Source organism: Acipenser ruthenus, chromosome 30 (genome assembly GCF_902713425.1).
Source record: "Acipenser ruthenus chromosome 30, fAciRut3.2 maternal haplotype, whole genome shotgun sequence".
Taxonomy (NCBI): Eukaryota; Metazoa; Chordata; class Actinopteri; order Acipenseriformes; family Acipenseridae; genus Acipenser; species Acipenser ruthenus.
This window is the reverse complement of record NC_081218.1, coordinates 14,744,605-14,763,586: the sequence shown is the minus strand read 5'-3', so window position 1 is coordinate 14,763,586 and position 18,982 is coordinate 14,744,605. Positions and strand designations below refer to the sequence as shown.

Sequence of the window (18,982 nt, the reverse complement as noted above, 5' to 3'; positions counted from 1 at the left end):
CAGCCTGGTTTCAAATGAGTAACTAAAGGGCACCCAGTCTGGGTCTTTTCAAGGGAAGCTGATTATCAGCCTTTGAAAAGCACTGGCTCCTAGTGTGACACACGTAGACTTGCACAATCTCCATTACTCCAGTATGGCATTGGACTCTAATTAGATCCTTGTAGACTGATGCAGGACTCCGCTTTACATTACAAAGCGTCTGCGCGTCTGTGGATTGAGAAATGGATGATTATTTTACAGCTGGAGGTCCATTGAACTTTGGAAAGTAGTGCAGCTTGCATGATTTTCTCTCAAGGATCAATATGAATCACAAATGAATCGGTTTCTTTTAAAAAATGTAATGAATATTGCCTGTTATAAAAGCAAGGTTAGAAATGCAGCCCTATGTTTCCTGGACTTGATGGCATTGCAGTGATTTGAAAGCATGATCTGCAGAGGCAGTTGAGACCTCCTAGCAGCTACCCGTCTATATATCGGTGTTATCTGTGCAGGAGAAGGAGATGAGCTCAGCACATTCAGCTATACAACAGCATGGGTTGATCTGCTGAAAACAAAACCTTTTTTACCCAAGGGATTTAGTGCGGTTAATGCAAACTGCGTGCCTGTTACTACAGGCACATGGCTGTGCAACTGCTGTGTCTCAGTAACTACCCCTTGAGTGTGTTTTTATTTGGGGGTCAGTCTCATCACAAACTCCAATTCCGGTACATGAGGACTTCCAAAGCTGATGTTCTATAAAGATTATAACTGTGAATGAAATACAGCACCCCTTCAAGACCGCTTGCTTACATCATCCCGGTTGGAGAAATTGATAATGGCATTGCTTTATATAGCTGAGAGGTTCTGTGTATTTAAAGAAAGAACCACACACTGCTTGCTGGTGGTACATTGGATCTGACTTCCTGTTTTAATCTGAGCTCCTGTCTCTCTCAAAATCAAGAACCTTTATTTTCAGTTTTTACAGACGTTTACCAAAGAAGTCCAGGTTTTGCAGAAGCCAGAGGTTGATATTCTATTCTGAATTTGTCTCAAAGCAATATTAACTTAAACCAAGAAACCCATGACATCACATTCAGTACATCAAGGACACAGGGTCAAAGGTAATCTGCATTATCTCAATGCAAACCTCTAAAAGTGGGTTTCTGAGCATCTGTGTGCAGACCTCTGCAGGTTATATCTACTGCTGACCTTCAGCGAGCACCACTGCTCTGACCAGCAGCAATGCTATACGCATGCCTCTCTCTTGGTTAAAAGGGTTGGATTGTATCGGATTACCAGACGTCCTGGGAAAAGTGGGGTTGTACCACTTTTCAGCTGTACTTTTCTGTCATAGTCAGAAACAGTCAAATTGTTAAATCACATGCTTTAGAAGTCTGAAACTCTAGCAGTGTGCTCAGCTAGTTGACAGCACAGTCATTTATTACACAAAAAATACATTAAAGAAATTTACAGATTACTCGTTTAATAAGATCCAGATGATGTGTTTAATAATTAAGTCTCTGGCTAATTTATTATTTTTTTTTTTAATTTTTAAAATAGAATTCATGTTATATAATATAATTTAACATAACTGCTTCAGAGTTGCTACAGCTTCAATGAATTGAAGAGTAAAACCAATTTAAGCCGAGTCAGAAAACCTCACGACGCTGGGAATGAAACCTATCTCATTGTAAACGAACTCCCTTTCCCACACCCCTTGCTGGTTATTGCAGTGTGTCCAGCTAGACTTGTGTAACTGGATGCTGCAGTGAACGGCTGTGGAGCAGGAAACTGCCTCTGTGTGTCAATAATTGAAGAGGATTATACACTGCTGGAGCCAGGTGTGCTGGGATCCATCATCGAGATCAGCTCCAATGCATAGTGCCGCATGTTAGGCACACAGCTGCAGCCAAACCAACACCAGAGACCTTCTCTCAGGGTTAATCTTTCGACAATGGCAAACACACCCTTAATAGAACTAGCTCTTAATATAATTGAGAGAGCTGCTTTGCACTGGCATGAAATATTACAGTCATCACAGCTTAATGACTTTTTAAACATTTTAAAGCACTCGTGTGACCTCAATAGAGCTCTCAAGCATGTCTTCTCTACAGTACAGGTGGCACACCATTGTGTAACCGTTAATCTTGCCCCCCCCCCCCCCCCCGCATATATATAACCGATTGTGGCATTAGTACTTATATGTGCTGGGAGCAAGTTCATGGTTACACTCTGGTGTACCAGTATTTCTGTTATTAAAATCTCAGTTTCATGTATATAGGTGTAAACGTTTACAGTCTCTCATTTGTATGGTTTATGAGGGACTAGGGGGATTATAACCGCGCTGCCGTGTCTCCTCCGCGCCTACAGATGGCGCTGCACCACAGTAGCGTTGAAAATGAACGGCTGCAGTCTGCGCTCTTGCTCGCCTCGTCGCCGGTCCGTGCATTGGCGCGCTCCGGTGTAGCACGGCTGAGGCGCTCAGGCTGAAGATGGCGGGCATAAGCGGTACGGGTCCCGGCTCTGGTTCTGCTGCTGGCCCGGTCCAGCAGGGACTCAAAGAGGCGCTGATGGAGACGCTGACAGCGATCCTGTCTCCGGTTCAAGAACTGAGGGCTGCAGCCGAGGAGCAGGTTAAAGTGCTGGAGGTGACGGAGGGTGAGTGTTGAGAGGCGCACTCCATGTGAATTGAAAGCCGTGTCGGTGCACAGCACAGGCCGGGATGGGGGGCAGTGTGCTGGGATTGCACTCGCTGTACACCGAGCGGCTCGGCGAACTACTTCATCGTGGTAATATGCGACACGCCGTGTCACAAGCTGTCGAATAAATCAAGCCGGACCCCTGTTGCGTTTTCACAACGATTTGTAAACGAGAAACATTGTCAAGTGGGTTAGTCTCATCCGAGACGTGTGTTTTGTCCACACATCGTAGACATGCCGTTATTTTTCCGTGCCGTTTGGGTATTGGTGAGAATTGTTCAGAGGATTGCATTGCAAGCCGTCCTTGTAGTTTTATTTGACATATAAATCCATAGAAAGACAGGTAAGAAAACTGCTGGAATCTGCCGTGGTATCTCATGGGCGCTGATGCTCCTGTCTGAGGTAAGGATAGATCTCGCGTGGTTGTCACTTGGCATAAACGCCAAGTGACAACCAAAAATAAATAAAAAAAATCATGGACCGTTTCTGTAAACTTCAGCCCTGTAATCTGTAACACACTAGTTTCCTAAATTGTAATTTCATGAACTTGATCCCTTATCAAGTACTTTTTACCCCCTCAAACAATCAACCCGTTTATTATTCAGTTGAGTGACTTTGTAACGAGGGTATCTGTGAATAGACTGGTCTAAGAAGACAGATTAATCTGCTAAAAAAAAAAAAACGGGTTATTTAAATGACTACTAACCCAACGCTGTAAAGTACCAGTAGAGAATCGTACAGAAAACACGCAACAGGATTTTAAACATGGAATTAAAAATTCGCCAATTGCAGCTGCGTTTGTGAAATGTGCAAAATGCTATTTGAATTTGCTGTTGGGAATCTAGCGAGAGATGAATTTCCTTGTGCAAAACGTGGTCTGAAAAGACCTCGGTAAATCTGATAATTTACTACTAAGACCATGCGCTCCATTGTAATGGGGGCTTGTGAATGTTAGCGTTGCCCCAGTGTCTGATGTATAGCTCCAAGGGCTTAAGGCTCCATCATTATAGTGCATTGTGATTTAGGGCTTGCTGGTCCTGTATTGTGATGCAGTGCAGACAGCCTGTGCAGTCACTGAACCCAGCACTCCCATTGTCTGATGCGCAGTGCTGTCGCACACACAGCCCCGCGCTGCACAGTGGAGACTGGATCATTGGAGGGGATCGGCACAGTCTCTGAGTACCTGCTGTTTGTCGGTGGCGTTCATGTGCTCATCGTAGAGCCACAGCCTGTGGTGTGCTCTGTGCTCCCATCCCAGGCGCTCGCATCCATTCAGTGGTGGTTGGCTGCCTCGCTGTGACCTGGGTCAAGTTTTGTATGAAAAGTAATGCTTTCTGCGTTTCGGTGTGGAAACTGTCTTGAGTGAAACTGGCTGCGCAGGCTGGCCCTTTTGGATTGTAATAAACAAGGAAGGGAATATAGGCCTGTGCGTATGAATTCTGAGCTAAGGATTTTTAAGAAAAGCAACTCCCTAGAACGTGCTTGTTCTGCATTTCCGTTCACTGTGAGGATCTCCGATGTGCAGCACTGTCATCTCTGTGACTCACTGAAGGAGAGTGTGTGTGTGTGTGTGTGTGTGTGTTGGTTACCAGTGTGACTGCGGTCTGACTGCTTTGCTTTCCCCCCTCAGAGTTTGGAGTGCACCTGGCGGAGCTGACGGTCAACCCCCAGGGAGCCCTCGCTATTAGACAGGTGAGTCCCACAGAAGCAGCCTGCAGCCCCCTCCCTGGGTAGCAGCCTGCAGCCCCCTCCCTGGGTAGCAGCCTGCAGCCCCCTCCCTGGGTAGCAGCCCGCAGCCCCCTCCCTGGGTAGCAGCCTGCAGCCCTTCGGAGGTTCATGTGTGCTTCTGTTTCCACAGCTGGCGTCTGTGATCCTGAAGCAGTATGTGGAGACTCACTGGTGCGCTCAGTCTGAGAAATTCAGGCCGCCGGAGACCACGGACAGGGTAAGGACTGGAATGAGGGATGAAACGGGCTCTGCTTTCAAATCCATGTTCGATTTCGTTCCAAGTGATGGCAGGAAACATGTCTCTGTAGTGCACGAATACATCCAGTACTGAGCCCGATCCATGCTCGCATGTGTTTATAAGAATCGGTTTGCAGGCGCTGTGCACGCACCAGGCAGTCTTTCACCTTCCTGTTTTGTGTCCTGTCTGGCTCGCAGGCTAAAGGAGCCATCCGGGAGCTGCTTCCGAGCGGCCTGCGGGAGTCGATCAGCAAGGTGCGCTCCAGCGTGGCGTACGCCATCTCGGCCATCGCCCACTGGGACTGGCCCGAGGCCTGGCCACGGCTGTTCAACCTGCTCATGGAGATGCTGGTCAGTGGGGACGTGAACGCGGTGCACGGAGCCATGAGAGTGCTCACAGGTACACACCCTCCCCCCGCGAGCGACATCATCACCTCAGAGGAGAGCTCACCAAGCCTCCCTGAGCTACTGTACCACTGTGTGTGCATGAGTGACATCATCACTGCCCTCTTCAGAGGAGAGCTCACCAAGCCTCCCTGAGCTGCTGTACCACTGTGTGTGTGCATGAGTGACATCATCACTGCCCTCTTCAGAGGAGAGCTCACCAAGCCTCCCTGAGCTGCTGTACCACTGTGTGTGTGCATGAGTGACATCATCACTGCCCTCTCAGAGGAGAGCTCACCAAGCCTCCCTGAGCTACTGTACCACTGTGTGTGTGCATGAGTGACATCATCACTGCCCTCTTCAGAGGAGAGCTCACCAAGCCTCTCTGAGCTACTGTACCACTGTGTGTGTGCATGAGTGACATCATCACTGCCCTCTTCAGAGGAGAGCTCACCAAGCCTCCCTGAGCTACTGTACCACTGTGTGTGTGCATGAGTGACATCATCACTGCCCTCTTCAGAGGAGAGCTCACCAAGCCTCCCTGAGCTACTGTACCACTGTGTGTGTGCATGAGTGACATCATCACTGCCCTCTTCAGAGGAGAGCTCACCAAGCCTCCCTGAGCTACTGTACCACTGTGTGTGTGCATGAGTGACATCATCACTGCCCCCCCTCAGAGGAGAGCTCACCAAGCCTCCCTGAGCTACTGTACCACTGTGTGTGTGCATGAGTGACATCATCACTGCCCTCTTCAGAGGAGAGCTCACCAAGCCTCCCTGAGCTGCTGTACCACTGTGTGTGTGCATGAGTGACATCATCACTGCCCTCTTCAGAGGAGAGCTCACCAAGCCTCCCTGAGCTACTGTACCACTGTGTGTGTGCATGAGTGACATCATCACTGCCCTCTTCAGAGGAGAGCTCACCAAGCCTCCCTGAGCTACTGTACCACTGTGTGTGTGCATGAGTGACATCATCACTGCCCTCTTCAGAGGAGAGCTCACCATGCCTCCCTGAGCTGCTGTACCACTGTGTGTGTGTGCATGAGTGACATCATCACTGCCCTCTTCAGAGGAGAGCTCACCAAGCCTCCCTGAGCTGCTGTTCCACTGTGTGTGCATGAGTGACATCATCACTGCCCTCTTCAGAGGAGAGCTCACCAAGCCTCCCTGAGCTACTGTACCACTGTGTGTGTGCATGAGTGACATCATCACTGCCCTCTTCAGAGGAGAGCTCACCAAGCCTCCCTGAGCTACTGTACCACTGTGTGTGTGCATGAGTGACATCATCACTGCCCTCTTCAGAGGAGAGCTCACCAAGCCTCCCTGAGCTACTGTACCACTGTGTGTGTGCATGAGTGACATCATCACTGCCCCCCCTCAGAGGAGAGCTCACCAAGCCTCCCTGAGCTACTGTACCACTGTGTGTGTGCATGAGTGACATCATCACTGCCCTCTTCAGAGGAGAGCTCACCAAGCCTCCCTGAGCTACTGTACCACTGTGTATTTTTTAGTGTAATTTGTTTATTCTATGACTGTGAGAGTGGAAGTGTGTCACAGTGCCCTCTTGTGGTGTTTTGCAGAGTTTACCCGGGAGGTGACAGACACTCAGATGCCTCTGGTAGCTCCAGTCATTCTTCCTGAGATGTACAAGATCTTCACCATGGCAGAGGTAGGAGCCCCAGGGAGGACGGAGGGTTTGGAATATTAATATCACAGTGATGGGAATAAGGCAGATGTGCCGATACTAATAACATTAGGATCTTAACCTTGTTTTAAAAAGCGAGTCAGAACTCTCAATTGAAAACTGCTGAAAATGGAAACCAAAAAAGAAAATGTCTTGAGGAAAAAATAAATAAATATTATATATAATTTTTTAAAATCTAAGGTTGTAAACGTTTAAGCATCAATAAACCCCTGAACAGCTTAGTATTTTACTCAACGTTTAATCAAAGTTATTTTATATGCAGATTTTGCATTCATTTCCATGCTGTTGCACTGTAACCCGCTAACTGAATGCTGTATGTGAAATCCAATAACATTTAACCAACGCAAGTCAAATGCCGGATCACGTAGTGTTTCCTTGTGAAACGTCTGTGCTGGCTGGCACTGGGGGTTGGATGTAATTGCAGTGCACAGCCTGATCTGACCCAGTGTGTGTGTCTGTGTGTTTGAATCGCTAAGGGATCAGTCTTGTTCCTCAGGTCTACAGCATTCGCACGCGGTCCAGGGCCGTCGAGATCTTCACCACTTGTGCCAACCTGATCTGCGCCATTGACGAAGTGGAGAAGGTAATACTGTGGGCAGTCTCCCACTCATGCTTTATTCATGTGATGTGGGCTCAGTCACAGTTGGTATCACATGTAATTAATTGCAATTACAGCATCATTGCGACTGTAGTTGAACCATGGCTTAATATTAAAGGGGTTTGCATTCCTGTGAACTTTAGGATCATTTAAAAAAAAAAAAAAAAAAACATTTTCGACTTCATGAAGCAGTATTGGTGAATTCTGCAGGGTGATGCAAGGCTTTTGGGCAGAGCTGCACACCTGGTTGTGTTTCAGTTCATGATGCTGCTCCTGTGTCAGGTTACTCGTGTGAGCCCTGCTAGCTGTGGGATCAGCAGCCTGTGCTGGGGACTCACTTGCCTTGCCTCGCTCCGCAGGGGGCCGCGAGGGCACTCATCTTCCCCGTGGTCCAGCAGTTCACAGAAGCCTTCGTCCAGGCTCTGCAGATGCCAGATGGGCCCTCCTCGGACAGCGGCTTGAAGATGGAAGTCCTGAAGGTAATCTCACCCGATCTCCTGTTCGAGCGCAGCAGTGCAGCGTTCACAGGTAGAATAAGAGGTTCGTTAAGGAGATTTAGGGTGGAGCACTGGGGGTGGCAGCGTTGCCTACCCTTGTGGGACGGGCCCAGCGCAGTGATCCTCACATTCACGTGCTTGTCTCCGTTATACAGTAGGTTTCTGTATATTTTAATTAGGGGGGGGGGGGGTTTAAAGACGAATCGCTTTAGTCGTTACGTTTCTATTAATCTAATCGTTTTGTCTTTTGGGGTGGACGGTTACTACACTCCAGTGTTGTATGGCACTTCTAAGATCTGTAAGCAGTGGTTCATTCGCATGCTCTGATTGGTCCAGGTTTCAAGCCCTAACCCTTGCTCTCCTCTTCCCCTCCCAATGCAGGCGGTGACGGCACTGGTGAAGAATTTCCCCAAGCACATGGTGTCCTCCATGCAGCAGATCCTTCCTATAGTGTGGAACACGCTCACTGAGAGCACTGCTTTATATCCTTGCACTAGAGTATCAGGGACAGCAGCCCGCTGTCACAGCCACATTCAAGTAACGGGACGTTTCCTGTTTCATGCGGTTTCTTTTTCTCAGTCGTTGTAGCGGTTTTGTTTAGATGATGCTTCGACAAGGAGTTCCAAAGCTGCTCTTCGGTAGTTTTTTCAGACGATGGTAGTAAACTGGAGTTTGTGCCAAGCCCAGACTAACATGTTCCCTTTGGCAAGCACCGTAGATTTCTAGTGGCTGAGGTTTGGAAAGTAGAAGGAAGCGGGGTGTAGCGGTTTGGGGAGACTGGGGTCCCGTTGTGCTCCTTGACCCCCCTGGCTGTACCTATGTGCGGACGGAGGTGAATTACACTGAAGAGGTGGATGACCCCATAGACTCTGATGGTTAGTCAACGCAACGAGATTATTATGTGCTAGGGCTGGATTCAGATACCAGTGGGCGCTCTCATTATAAATATATGTAACAAGTGCTTGTAAAATACATAGTTCTTTGTGATCTTGTTAAAGGTATACGAACATGAGAGATGTGCAATGTACAGCACTATCTGTAGAGACACTTGGAGCATGCATACTTGTTCAGCTCTGTAGACTAAAGGAAATTAAGATTAAATATTCCAGTATGCTGGAGTAAGGATGAAATCTGCAGGTGCTGCAGTTGCTGCGGTAACCCTTTGCAATCTGGTATTGGTTTGCCCTGTTTCATGCCCAGTGCTTGCTGGAGTGTCCCGGGAGGGGTGGTAAAGCCGCAGGGCTCCAGTGTTTTGTGGAGGTTGATCCCTCGCTGTGCTTGCTCTGCAGGTGAAGTCCTGGGCTTTGAGAACCTGGTGTTCAGCATCTTCGAGTTCGTGCACACCTTACTGGAGAACAAGAAATTCAAAAGTACGGTGAAGAAGGCTCTCCCGGATCTCATCTACTACATCATCCTGTACATGCAGATCACAGAGGACCAGGTGAGGAGGAGCAGGGGCCACAGCTGAACTGGGGGGGCACTGTCAGAGCCATCCTGTACATGCAGATCACAGAGGACCAGGTGAGGAGGAGCAGGGGCCACAGCTGAACTGGGGGGGCACTCTGTCAGAGCAGACCAGGGTTAGGAGAGGGGAACGTTGCCTCCCAGGGACCGGCACAAGTGAAGTATTTACTGTGGAACCACCATGGGGTATTTGCAGACATGCACTTGTCTGTTCAGCATTCTCATCTGTCACTGTTAATCTTCTGTTAATTTCTTAATCAGTGATTCTGATCGATGCGACAGCAGTTTTAAACAGAGAGGGGATATATCGAAGGTTCTGGTTTGGATTCGTTTCCACCTTCGATACGTAACGTTCGCGCTGAAGAAACGAGGCAGGAAGCAGTTAAAGGGTCTTGCGTCACTGCGGGTTGTCTATCTCAGACACTGACTCCCACGCTTGCCTCCTTGTCACAGATTAAAGTGTGGACTGCCAATCCGCAGCAGTTTGTCGAAGACGAGGATGACGACACCTTCTCCTATTCGGTTCGGATTTCCGCTCAGGATCTGCTGCTGGTAAGAGGAGTGCAGTCTCTGCATTCTCTTGTGTTTTGTGTGCAGACCGGTTCCAGTGTCCTAGCGCTGCCCGGCACCTGACCCAGGTTTCAGTGTGAATAACGACTGCATGTCCGTCTCTCCCTGCGCCAGGCCGTCTCCACGGAGTTCCAGAATGAGAGCGCTGTGGCGTTGGCAGCGGCTGCCACCCGCCACCTACAAGAAGCCGAGCAGGCCAAAAACTCGGGCAGCGAGCACTGGTGAGAGCGAGCGAGAGAGCGAGAGAGTTAGTCACATGACTCCTGTGCACTCTGACCTCTCCTCAGCATTCTATTTTCAGGTTTTACAAAAGCTGACATCCGGTACTGCATGATAATTAATGATATATTTTTTTTAAATTAAAATATGTATCCAGAATACTCAACTGAGATTGTTCACAGTGTTGTCATGTCCATAGCATTAGCATACCTCATAAAGAAAGCATGACTCATCGATACACAATCATCACACCCCTAGAATTACTGGAGTTCCCACTGTTGGGGACCTATACTGGTGTTCAACCACGCTTCACTTGTACTGGGATCTTTCACTCAATTGAAGGAGCGTTTTCAGCCTGGTAAGAGTGTCTGCTCCAGGGGCCGGTTTCACAACGCACTGCTAGCAAACTTACCTTTAGCGGTTTCAAAAAACAGTTTAAGACGGAAGGATAAAGTTTAGTAGAGATGCACTGTGCATGATTTAAAGGGAGAATGTGTTATTTTCTTCATGGCCGTGAATTGGGTTTAGCAGGCTGATATCTAGAGCTGCTTAGTGGAAGGAGCCCTTGGTGTCGCCCCTCTTAAGAGTGCAGACTCCAGTGTTGACCTGTGTGTTGGTGCTGTTGCTGCAGGTGGAAGATACATGAAGCCTGCATGCTGGCTCTGGGCTCAGTGAAGAGCATCATCACTGAGAATGTGAAGACGGGACGCATCCAGTTTGACATGCATGGCTTCCTGACCAGCGTCGTCCTGGCTGACCTCAATCTCTCCGGTCAGTCCTAGCATCCCCCCCCTATTCCATCAAGGGTCAAGCATGGATACTCTTCCTGCGAGCCTCTGAAACGTGGTTTATAATGATTATTTGTCTCCCTCCTGACCAGCCCCAGTGTGTGTGTGTGTGTGTGTGTGAGGTGTCTCTGTTTGTTCAGGGTGATAGTGCAGTCCAGTCACTAACGAGGATACTCTCTCCATGGCAGTATCTCCCTTTCTCCTGGGCCGGGCTCTGTGGGCGGCCAGTCGCTTCACTGCAGCCATGTCTCCGGAGCTCATCCAGCAGTTTCTCCAGGCCACGGTCAGCGGGATGCACGAGAGCCAGTCTCCCTCTGTCAGGATCTCCGCTGTGAGGGCGATCTGGGGGTGAGTGAGCGAGGAGGAGCAGCAGCGAGCAAACTCCCTGACACGCACATCGGCTGTGTGTTCACACTTTTAAGAGATTTCTAGAGGAAAGGGTTCAGCTTACGAGGGATGCATGTGTGAGATTGTGCAGTCTCAGTGGTGACGCTCTCTCGCCTGTCTGCCTGCCTCCCCTCAGGTACTGTGACCAGCTCAAGATCTCAGAGTGCACTCAAGTCCTGCAGCCCTTCCTGCCCAGTATCCTGGACGGGCTGATTCAGCTGGCCGCCCAGTTCAGCTCGGAGGTGCTCACTCTGGTCATGGAGACCCTGTGCATCGTGTGCACTGTGGACCCTGCCTTCACCTCCAGTGCAGAGAACAAGATCTGCCCCCTCACCATCGCCATCTTCCTGAAGTACAGTAACGGTGAGGGGGCCTGCCTGCCTGTCTGTCTGTCTCTGTCTGTCTGCCTGTCTCTTATTAAAGCACTATTTCCCGAGCATCACCCCCTCCCTAGTTTTATTTTAGACCGATAACAAATGCTGAGTCATTTACTCACTTCAGCAGTGCGGTTCTGACCGTGTGTGCTGGAGTTTTCTTTGGCCGCTGCACTGCGGTTGCAGTGACCGCGTATTCCCACAGCGTGCATTGAATCCTGCGTGTGGGGTAGTGGTTTCTGCCCTGGTTTGTTAATGGTTCTGCGCTGTTTCTCTCTGGTAGACCCTGTGGTGGCCTCGCTGGCCCAGGATATCTTCAAGGAGTTGGCTCAGATTGAAGCCTGCCAGGGTCCCATGCAGATGAGACTCATCCCAACGCTGGTCAGCATCATGCAGGCTCCGTCAGACAAGATCCCCTCCGGACTGTGCTCCGTGAGTATGGGGGCGAGCTCCCTGGGCAGAGGGGGGGGGGCTGCATCGCTAGCCAATCCCCTTCTACAATAAGCTCCATCTCGTTTTGTAGGTTTTCAATGGGTGGTGTTATAAAAACAGGGAGTAGAGCGGGAGAACTTCATTACTGTTGCCTTTACAAGAACTCTTAGTTTTATTTACTGTCAGGACAAGCTGTAAAGTCTCACTGACTCCTGTTTGCAGACTGCTCTAGCAGTATAGGAAATAAAAAACAGACCAGTGAACTATATTACTAACTAGCTCTATATCTTTACCGCTATTGCTAACCACAACTAACTAGTACGAATATAGATCTCTATCAACAACAGTAGCTGTTTATTTATTTATTAGAAGACAGTGAAACATTTAGATTTCTCTTAGGGAGGTCCTGCAGTAACGTTGCTCGGTGCTGGAAGGTTCAGACTGTTCTGACACGATGTGTTGTTTGCAGACCGCGATCGATATCCTGACCACAGTGGTGCGGAACACCAAGCCCCCCCTGTCGGAGCTGCTGGTCTGCCAGGCGTTCCCTGTGGTGGCTCAGTGCACCCTGCGCACCGATGACCACGCCACCATGCAGGTAGAGCACCAGGGCAACCGAGCCACGATCACACACGCTCTCAACCACCCTGTGGTAAAGTAATGTAGGGGTTCCCAGACTCCCCTTGGGTCAAGGTCCCGTCCCCCCATGACGTGACTGAGGACCCCCGCCTGAAATTGATTCTGCTTTAGTGAGAGAGGCTGTGTGTCTGTACTGGTAGAAGTGTTACACACATGCTGGGTGAGGTGCACTGGGATTGCTTCGTTGTCTGCGTTTTGATCAGCAAGCCTTTCTTTCTCAGAACGGCGGAGAGTGTCTCAGAGCCTATGTCTCCGTGGCTCTGGAGCAGGTGGGCCTGTGGCACGACGAGCAGGGCCACAGCGGGCTCTGGTACGTGATGCAGGTGGTGAGCCAGCTGCTGGACCCGCGCACCTCCGAGTTCACGGCCACCTTCGTGGGCAGGCTGGTCTCCACGCTCATCGCCAGGGCGGGCACGCAGCTGGGAGACAACCTGGACCAGATCCTCCGAGCCGTCCTCAGCAAGATGCAGCAGGCAGAGACGCTCAGCGTCATGCAGGTGTGTCCCGCGCTCTTCACACGTAGTCACTGCTGTCGCGGGAATGTTCTGAAATGTGTGGCTGTGTTTTTTATTGGCTGAGTGAGTCTGTAGGGGAGGGTGACTGCTTGCAGAGCGCTCTGGGGCTACATTGCCATCTGACTTACTCTGCTTTTGGCACTGTTGAAATAAACATGGGAAAAGTGGGGAGGAGGAAGACTTATAGTTTTTGTTCAGGAGTTAAGTCAAATTACAGTTCAAACGTAAGGCTGAAGCTAATGCATACCCCCATAAGTTAGCATTAAAGTATGTACTGTAGTTACTGAAAGGACTCGTGACTTTGTGGTCATTTTACTCCCCCAAAATACATTTTGCTCACATAGTGTCTAAATTACTCGGTGACCCAAAACCTTATCTGGAGCGCTGCGCGCAGCAGATTGAAAACAGAGGGAATGATAAAAAGAGGCCAAGCTTAACGTTACTGAAGTTGATGAAGTGTGTGTTTTGGAGCTGCAGTGTACCGACGTGTCACGCTCCCTCTTGCTCTCTCCCTCTCTCTCTCTTGCTCGCTCTCTCTCCCTCTCGCTCTTGCTCTCTCTCCAGTCCCTGATCATGGTGTTTGCTCACCTGGTGCACTCTCAGGTGGAGCCCCTGCTCGAGTTCCTGTGCAGTCTGCCTGGCCCCACAGGGAAGCCAGCCCTGGAGTTCGTCATGTCGGAGTGGATGAACAGACAGCACCTCTTCTATGGGCAATACGAGGGGAAAGTCAGGTAGAGTAGAGCTGAGCTGTGTTAGTGTTGTGAGCAGCGCAGGGAGTGTCTGACCCGGTCTCTCCTCCTCCTCCCTCAGCACTGTGGCCCTCTGCAAGCTGCTGCAGCACGGCATCAACACGAACGACAAGCGGCTGCAGGAGATCCTGGTGAAGGGAGATGAGATCTTCAACCCCAACGAAGGGATCCGCACCAGGTCAAAAACGGCCAAGAGTAAGATTTGTTTGGAAATGGTTTTTAGTACCGTCTTGCCCGTTTTTATTACGTTTCCGGTCATTCAGATTTCTATATTTTGAATTTGCATTTGTTTCTATGAGCAGCACCTGCCAGATTCTCTTTACCCACGGACGATCTGCAACTCATGCCAGATCAGTATCTGTTTCGGTTTAAGAGCCAGCGCCATCTAGTGGATCAGGTGTGCCTTACTGGCATCGCTGTCAGTATGCATCCCCTGTACCCAGCTGTTCAATAGGTACATCGCTGATCCAGCCTGTGTTGCATATTACATAGGAATTGATTAATGCATTGGCGATTTAATATAGTTAGTCTTCATTTCATGTAGTCTCAATATTCCCAGTTAATGGGAGTATTCTGATTCTTGTGATTGTGTTTCCGGTTGGTGATCCCGTTCTTGTCCGGACTGTGCTGCCCAGTAGAAGGGCACGATCTTCTGTCCGGTTGGGTGTTGCTTACTGGTTTTCTCCCGTCCTTGCGCTGTCAGATCCCGAGCGCTGGACCAGCATTCCCCTGCTGGTGAAGATCTTCAAGCTGATTATCAACGAGCTCTCCTCTGTGGTGGAGGCCAACTCGTCCAGGACAGCAGCCGGAGACTGGAGTCAAGGTAGGCAAGCCAGACCCGACACCTGAACCACAACACAGGGGAGGAAGTAAGACTCCTATTGCATTGCAGTGTCACCCGTTCCAGGTTTTACCAAGAGCTTGATTAGCCACGGTGTGTAGGTAACAAGCTCGAGTGTGTTTTATTAAACTCAACCAGGAATGGGTCAGACTGGATGCAATGGGAGTTTCCATCTCTAGCATTCGTTCAGTCTTTTCCAGTCTTTTGCATGCGTGTTGCAGTCATTTACAGTATCTTGAAGTTTTGTCTGGGTAGTTACTTGCATTTTTGGAGTTTGATTAGTTTGTTTTCCATCACAAACGGTGCAGATCACTTGGGGTGTAACGGTACCCCGATGTCCTGCTATGCAGGGTGCAATGCAATGTATTGCAAGATCTGTATGATACAGAATAATACCATTTAATGATGGGCTGTTTTGTTAAGACAAGAATTCAATGGAACGCGTATCCTTCACACCAGCAATGAAATACACTTTGCTCTTCATTCAGTAACCACTTGGTGATCTACAATAAGCAGTTGTATCACGATACAAACGCATGCCGGTATTGCGATATGTCACGGAAAGAAAGGATCGCGGTTCTTTGATGCACAGTGAATCCTGCCGGTCCTGTTTTGGTGTGAAGGCCTTGGCAGACACGGAGGGCATTGTAAGCACATGTTGCTGACTGAGGGAAGCTTTTTTCCCCCTCTCTGCTTGACTGCAGAGTCCAATGACATGTGGGAAGACCAGGATCACGATGAGGAAGATGATGATGAGGAGGATGATGATGGACTGGCGGGGCAGCTGCTGTCAGACCTCCTCTCTTCCAATAAATACGGTAAGGAACCGGCCTCTGCGAGAGCTACCGTATTACTGTGAATATAAGCACATGAGCGTTCAGATTTGTTGACAGGACCCAGACACATGATAAAACTGCGATCCCGGTATGAAGATTAATTTCTCACACAGCTTTATTTTTATATTGCTATGTTCAACTGAGCTTAAAAAAAGCAATTGCCAGTTAGTGATTTTTATTAGTTATTTTTAGTTCCGTCTCCTGCCTCAACTCTACCGCACACACACGCAATGTATTTAAAATCTTCACTGAAACACTTGTCTCTCTCCGAATGATTTCATGTTTGATTGTTTAATGTATTGCTATGCCAGATGAAGATTACTATGAAGATGATGAAGAGGAAGACCCAGACGCACTTAAAGATCCAATTTATCAGATCGATATGCAGGTAAATTGCTACCCAGACACTCCTATCACACTAGAAAGCTGAATACAATACATGAATATCGCGATTTGCATTATATCAGCGTTTATCCAGCTGTGTGGAAGCTGTCTGTACATCTGCATGTCAAATTCACATCTAGGGAACTGCGTGTCCAATTGTAATGAAAGACCTTATTTAGCACATTTTATTCAGTGTAGCGTTTTAAGCACCAATATTTAAACTAAGAATCTGAGGATGACCTGAAGCACTTCTGTGTCTGTTCTGCACAGGGATATGTTACCCACACACTGACACACACACACACACACACACACACACATCAGAATCTCAGCCAAGAAGAGAATGCAGATGGATTTCTGTAGCATTCAATTCTTGAAAATAGAATTTTTTTTACACAAATGAACTAAAAGTAATAGGGTTTCCTCAAGCTAATGCATGATTGCAGTACCGCTATGTCATTGTAGATATAATTTGCAATTGCGTTTCATATTGTATTTGAGTAGTATTATTTGCACTTACTGTAGACTGCACTGCATTTGAATATTAATCTTGCATTGTAACCCTGTGCTGCCCTGTAACACCGGTGTAAGTCGGCTTTGATAAAGACGTCTCCCAAATTAATAAATGAATAATAATAATAATAATAATAATAAACGGTGAGCCGTTGCAGCTCTGTAGTGAAAACGCAGCCTCATTACCCTTGCTTTCCTTTCCCAGGCCTACCTGACTGATTTCCTCCGGCAGTTTGCACAGCAGCCCTGCTGCAGCGTGTTCTCTGGCCACTTGAACGAAGCGGAGAGGAAAATCCTCCAAACCATCGGCATCTAAAGAGCAGCCCCTTTCCCCTGCGTCCTGTCCGAAAGTTTCACTGTGGCGCCTTCTCCATCCGTCACAGACCGGCCTCCTCCGTGCTCAAGCATGTTTGTCGCGAGAGAACACCAGCTTCTTTTTTTTATAAAAGCATCCTTATTTTATTTTTTAGGACTGTAAGGGAAGACCTCACGAGGACCGGCGCTGTTAGAAACGAGGGAGGTGGTACGGGGGTCTGGTGATATTTTTTTGGAGGGGTGGGGGGGGGGGGGGGATTTGACAGTCTGTTTCTTCTGGAGGAGAATTTAAAAAGCTGTCTCTGAAAGAGGTCTCGATGAAGTCTTTTAACGCAAGGGGGCAATGCCATGTGCAACGCATAGGGAAGCCTGGGGGAGGGGGGGGGGGGGGGGGGAATCAGCAGCATGGTTTATGAGGTCATCTACCTTGGAAACCTGCCAAGACCAAACGGACCTCTCTCTGTGTAGGATGTTTAGCCCTCATCTGTGGACCTTTTGTAAACCTCTTTTTAAACTACGAACAACCACCGTCTGCAAAATCCTGGAAAGAAAGAGACAGCTCCCAGATTGCCTTGGCGAACAGAGCGTTGAGGTTGTGTGCGTTCACCCAGCTTCTGTAGACCTTGTAGGGACGTTGTCGCCATTGCTGCATTTTGTACAGCCCGTCTCCTTTTAGCATTGGGTTTTTAATTGGGGTGCATAGCGGACGTACACGATCACAGGCTAGATCAATGAGAATATGAACTTCTCAGCCTAGAGTTATTGCCAAGGTAGTTTCTTTCCAGACTGTCGTCGATCCTACCCTACATTTCCCCTCGGTTGTGAGACGGATGGCATCCTTCGATGTCCTACCCTGAGCACAGCTGTCCTAGATCGAAGTAATTCAGTCCGATTTAGGAGAGGCTAAACCCTTCCAGTACGGTCATGCCTTTCCGAATTCATTCTGGGAAGCTTGTTTTTTAGTTCGACTGGAGTGCCACTTATGAACTGCGGCACGATGGAAACATCCTGGATACTATCGCCATCCGCACGCCAAACCAAGTGGCGTTTTGCAGCCCGTGTGTCGGGATCACAACTTTTATATCATGACCTAGCCCCAAAACACTACTTGCATAGTTGTGTCCTGTGTGATCATAGATTAGACACATGGGCTGTTAAAATTAAAATGACAGGCGTGTAGCTGGGCTGTGATAAGTGGCTGCATTGTGGGTGAATTCCTGCTGTATAATATAAAGCACTGTCTGGTGCTCATGCTCATACAGGAAGTTGCTGAGCACTCTGGGAATTGTAGTTTTGCGCGTTAAGACTACAGCATTCCTTCCCCCCCTAGGTTGGCACTTCTCTCTCTGTTGTTATCGGGAGGTCAGTTTGGGAGTCAGGCCCCCCCAGTTGTGTCAACGAGGGGACCGGCTTGACAGAACATGAAGCCCCCGTTAGTCTTCTGCTGTGTCATTTTTAGGACGTTGATGATGAAATCTGAAGAGAAGTGAGCGGTTCTGAAATGATCACATCCATAATGCAGTGTGTGGTGTCACCTGACACCTGTTTTGCTTTTTGTTCCCCGTCTTTTTTTTTTTTTTTTTTGAGGGGAAAATAAAGAGAAATTAATGAAAAAAAGAAATTGTTTTCTTATTATTAATCGATTTTTTGAAGATTACAAATCGCAAGCTTTCAAGACCTTCAGGTCTGGACGTGTAAGTGGGAATGTGAACAAACTGTGTGTGTGTGTGTGTGTGTGTGGGGATATATTGATAGATAGAAGCCACAGGCGCTTCAGATGACTGCATCACATCTATGGCAGGGTGTTCTATTACACAATCATATCGGTGTGGGAGAAACAGTGACGTGTACACCACGTGACTAGGAGTGTTGGTTCATAATGACGCATCCCTTCAGCAGGGGGGGAGATCGGAGGGTCTATAGAGAAACAGTACCGTCTGTAAGAAGTACTGACCATATCACAATCTATATTATACACTATACCCATATTGCACAACTCTGAAACGAAGCATTACACGTGTTTTGAAATTAAAAATCTAAATGGAGCATTTGATGTCAAATGGTTATGTATGTTGCTGCAAATGAAATATCCAGTTCAATAAATAGAATTTGAAATACCATTGTTCTTAG

General features: G+C 48.4%; 1 protein-coding gene across 1 annotated transcript; it reads left to right on the top strand.

Moving 5' to 3' along the window:
* The first annotated feature begins 2,387 nt into the window (after window positions 1-2,387).
* Window positions 2,388-18,970, top strand: LOC117965955 (importin-9). Its single transcript, XM_034911096.2, has 24 exons — window positions 2,388-2,637; window positions 4,309-4,370; window positions 4,537-4,623; window positions 4,842-5,043; window positions 6,607-6,695; window positions 7,228-7,314; window positions 7,689-7,808; window positions 8,208-8,308; window positions 8,643-8,701; window positions 9,116-9,267; window positions 9,744-9,842; window positions 9,975-10,081; window positions 10,711-10,850; window positions 11,056-11,215; window positions 11,391-11,617; window positions 11,912-12,060; window positions 12,530-12,658; window positions 12,921-13,196; window positions 13,779-13,945; window positions 14,025-14,158; window positions 14,667-14,786; window positions 15,509-15,622; window positions 15,952-16,028; window positions 16,743-18,970. The coding sequence occupies exons 1-24, from the start codon at window positions 2,472-2,474 to the stop codon at window positions 16,851-16,853; spliced, it is 3,135 nt and encodes a 1,044-aa protein (XP_034766987.2). The 5' UTR covers window positions 2,388-2,471; the 3' UTR covers window positions 16,854-18,970.
* The last annotated feature ends 12 nt before the right edge of the window (window positions 18,971-18,982 follow it).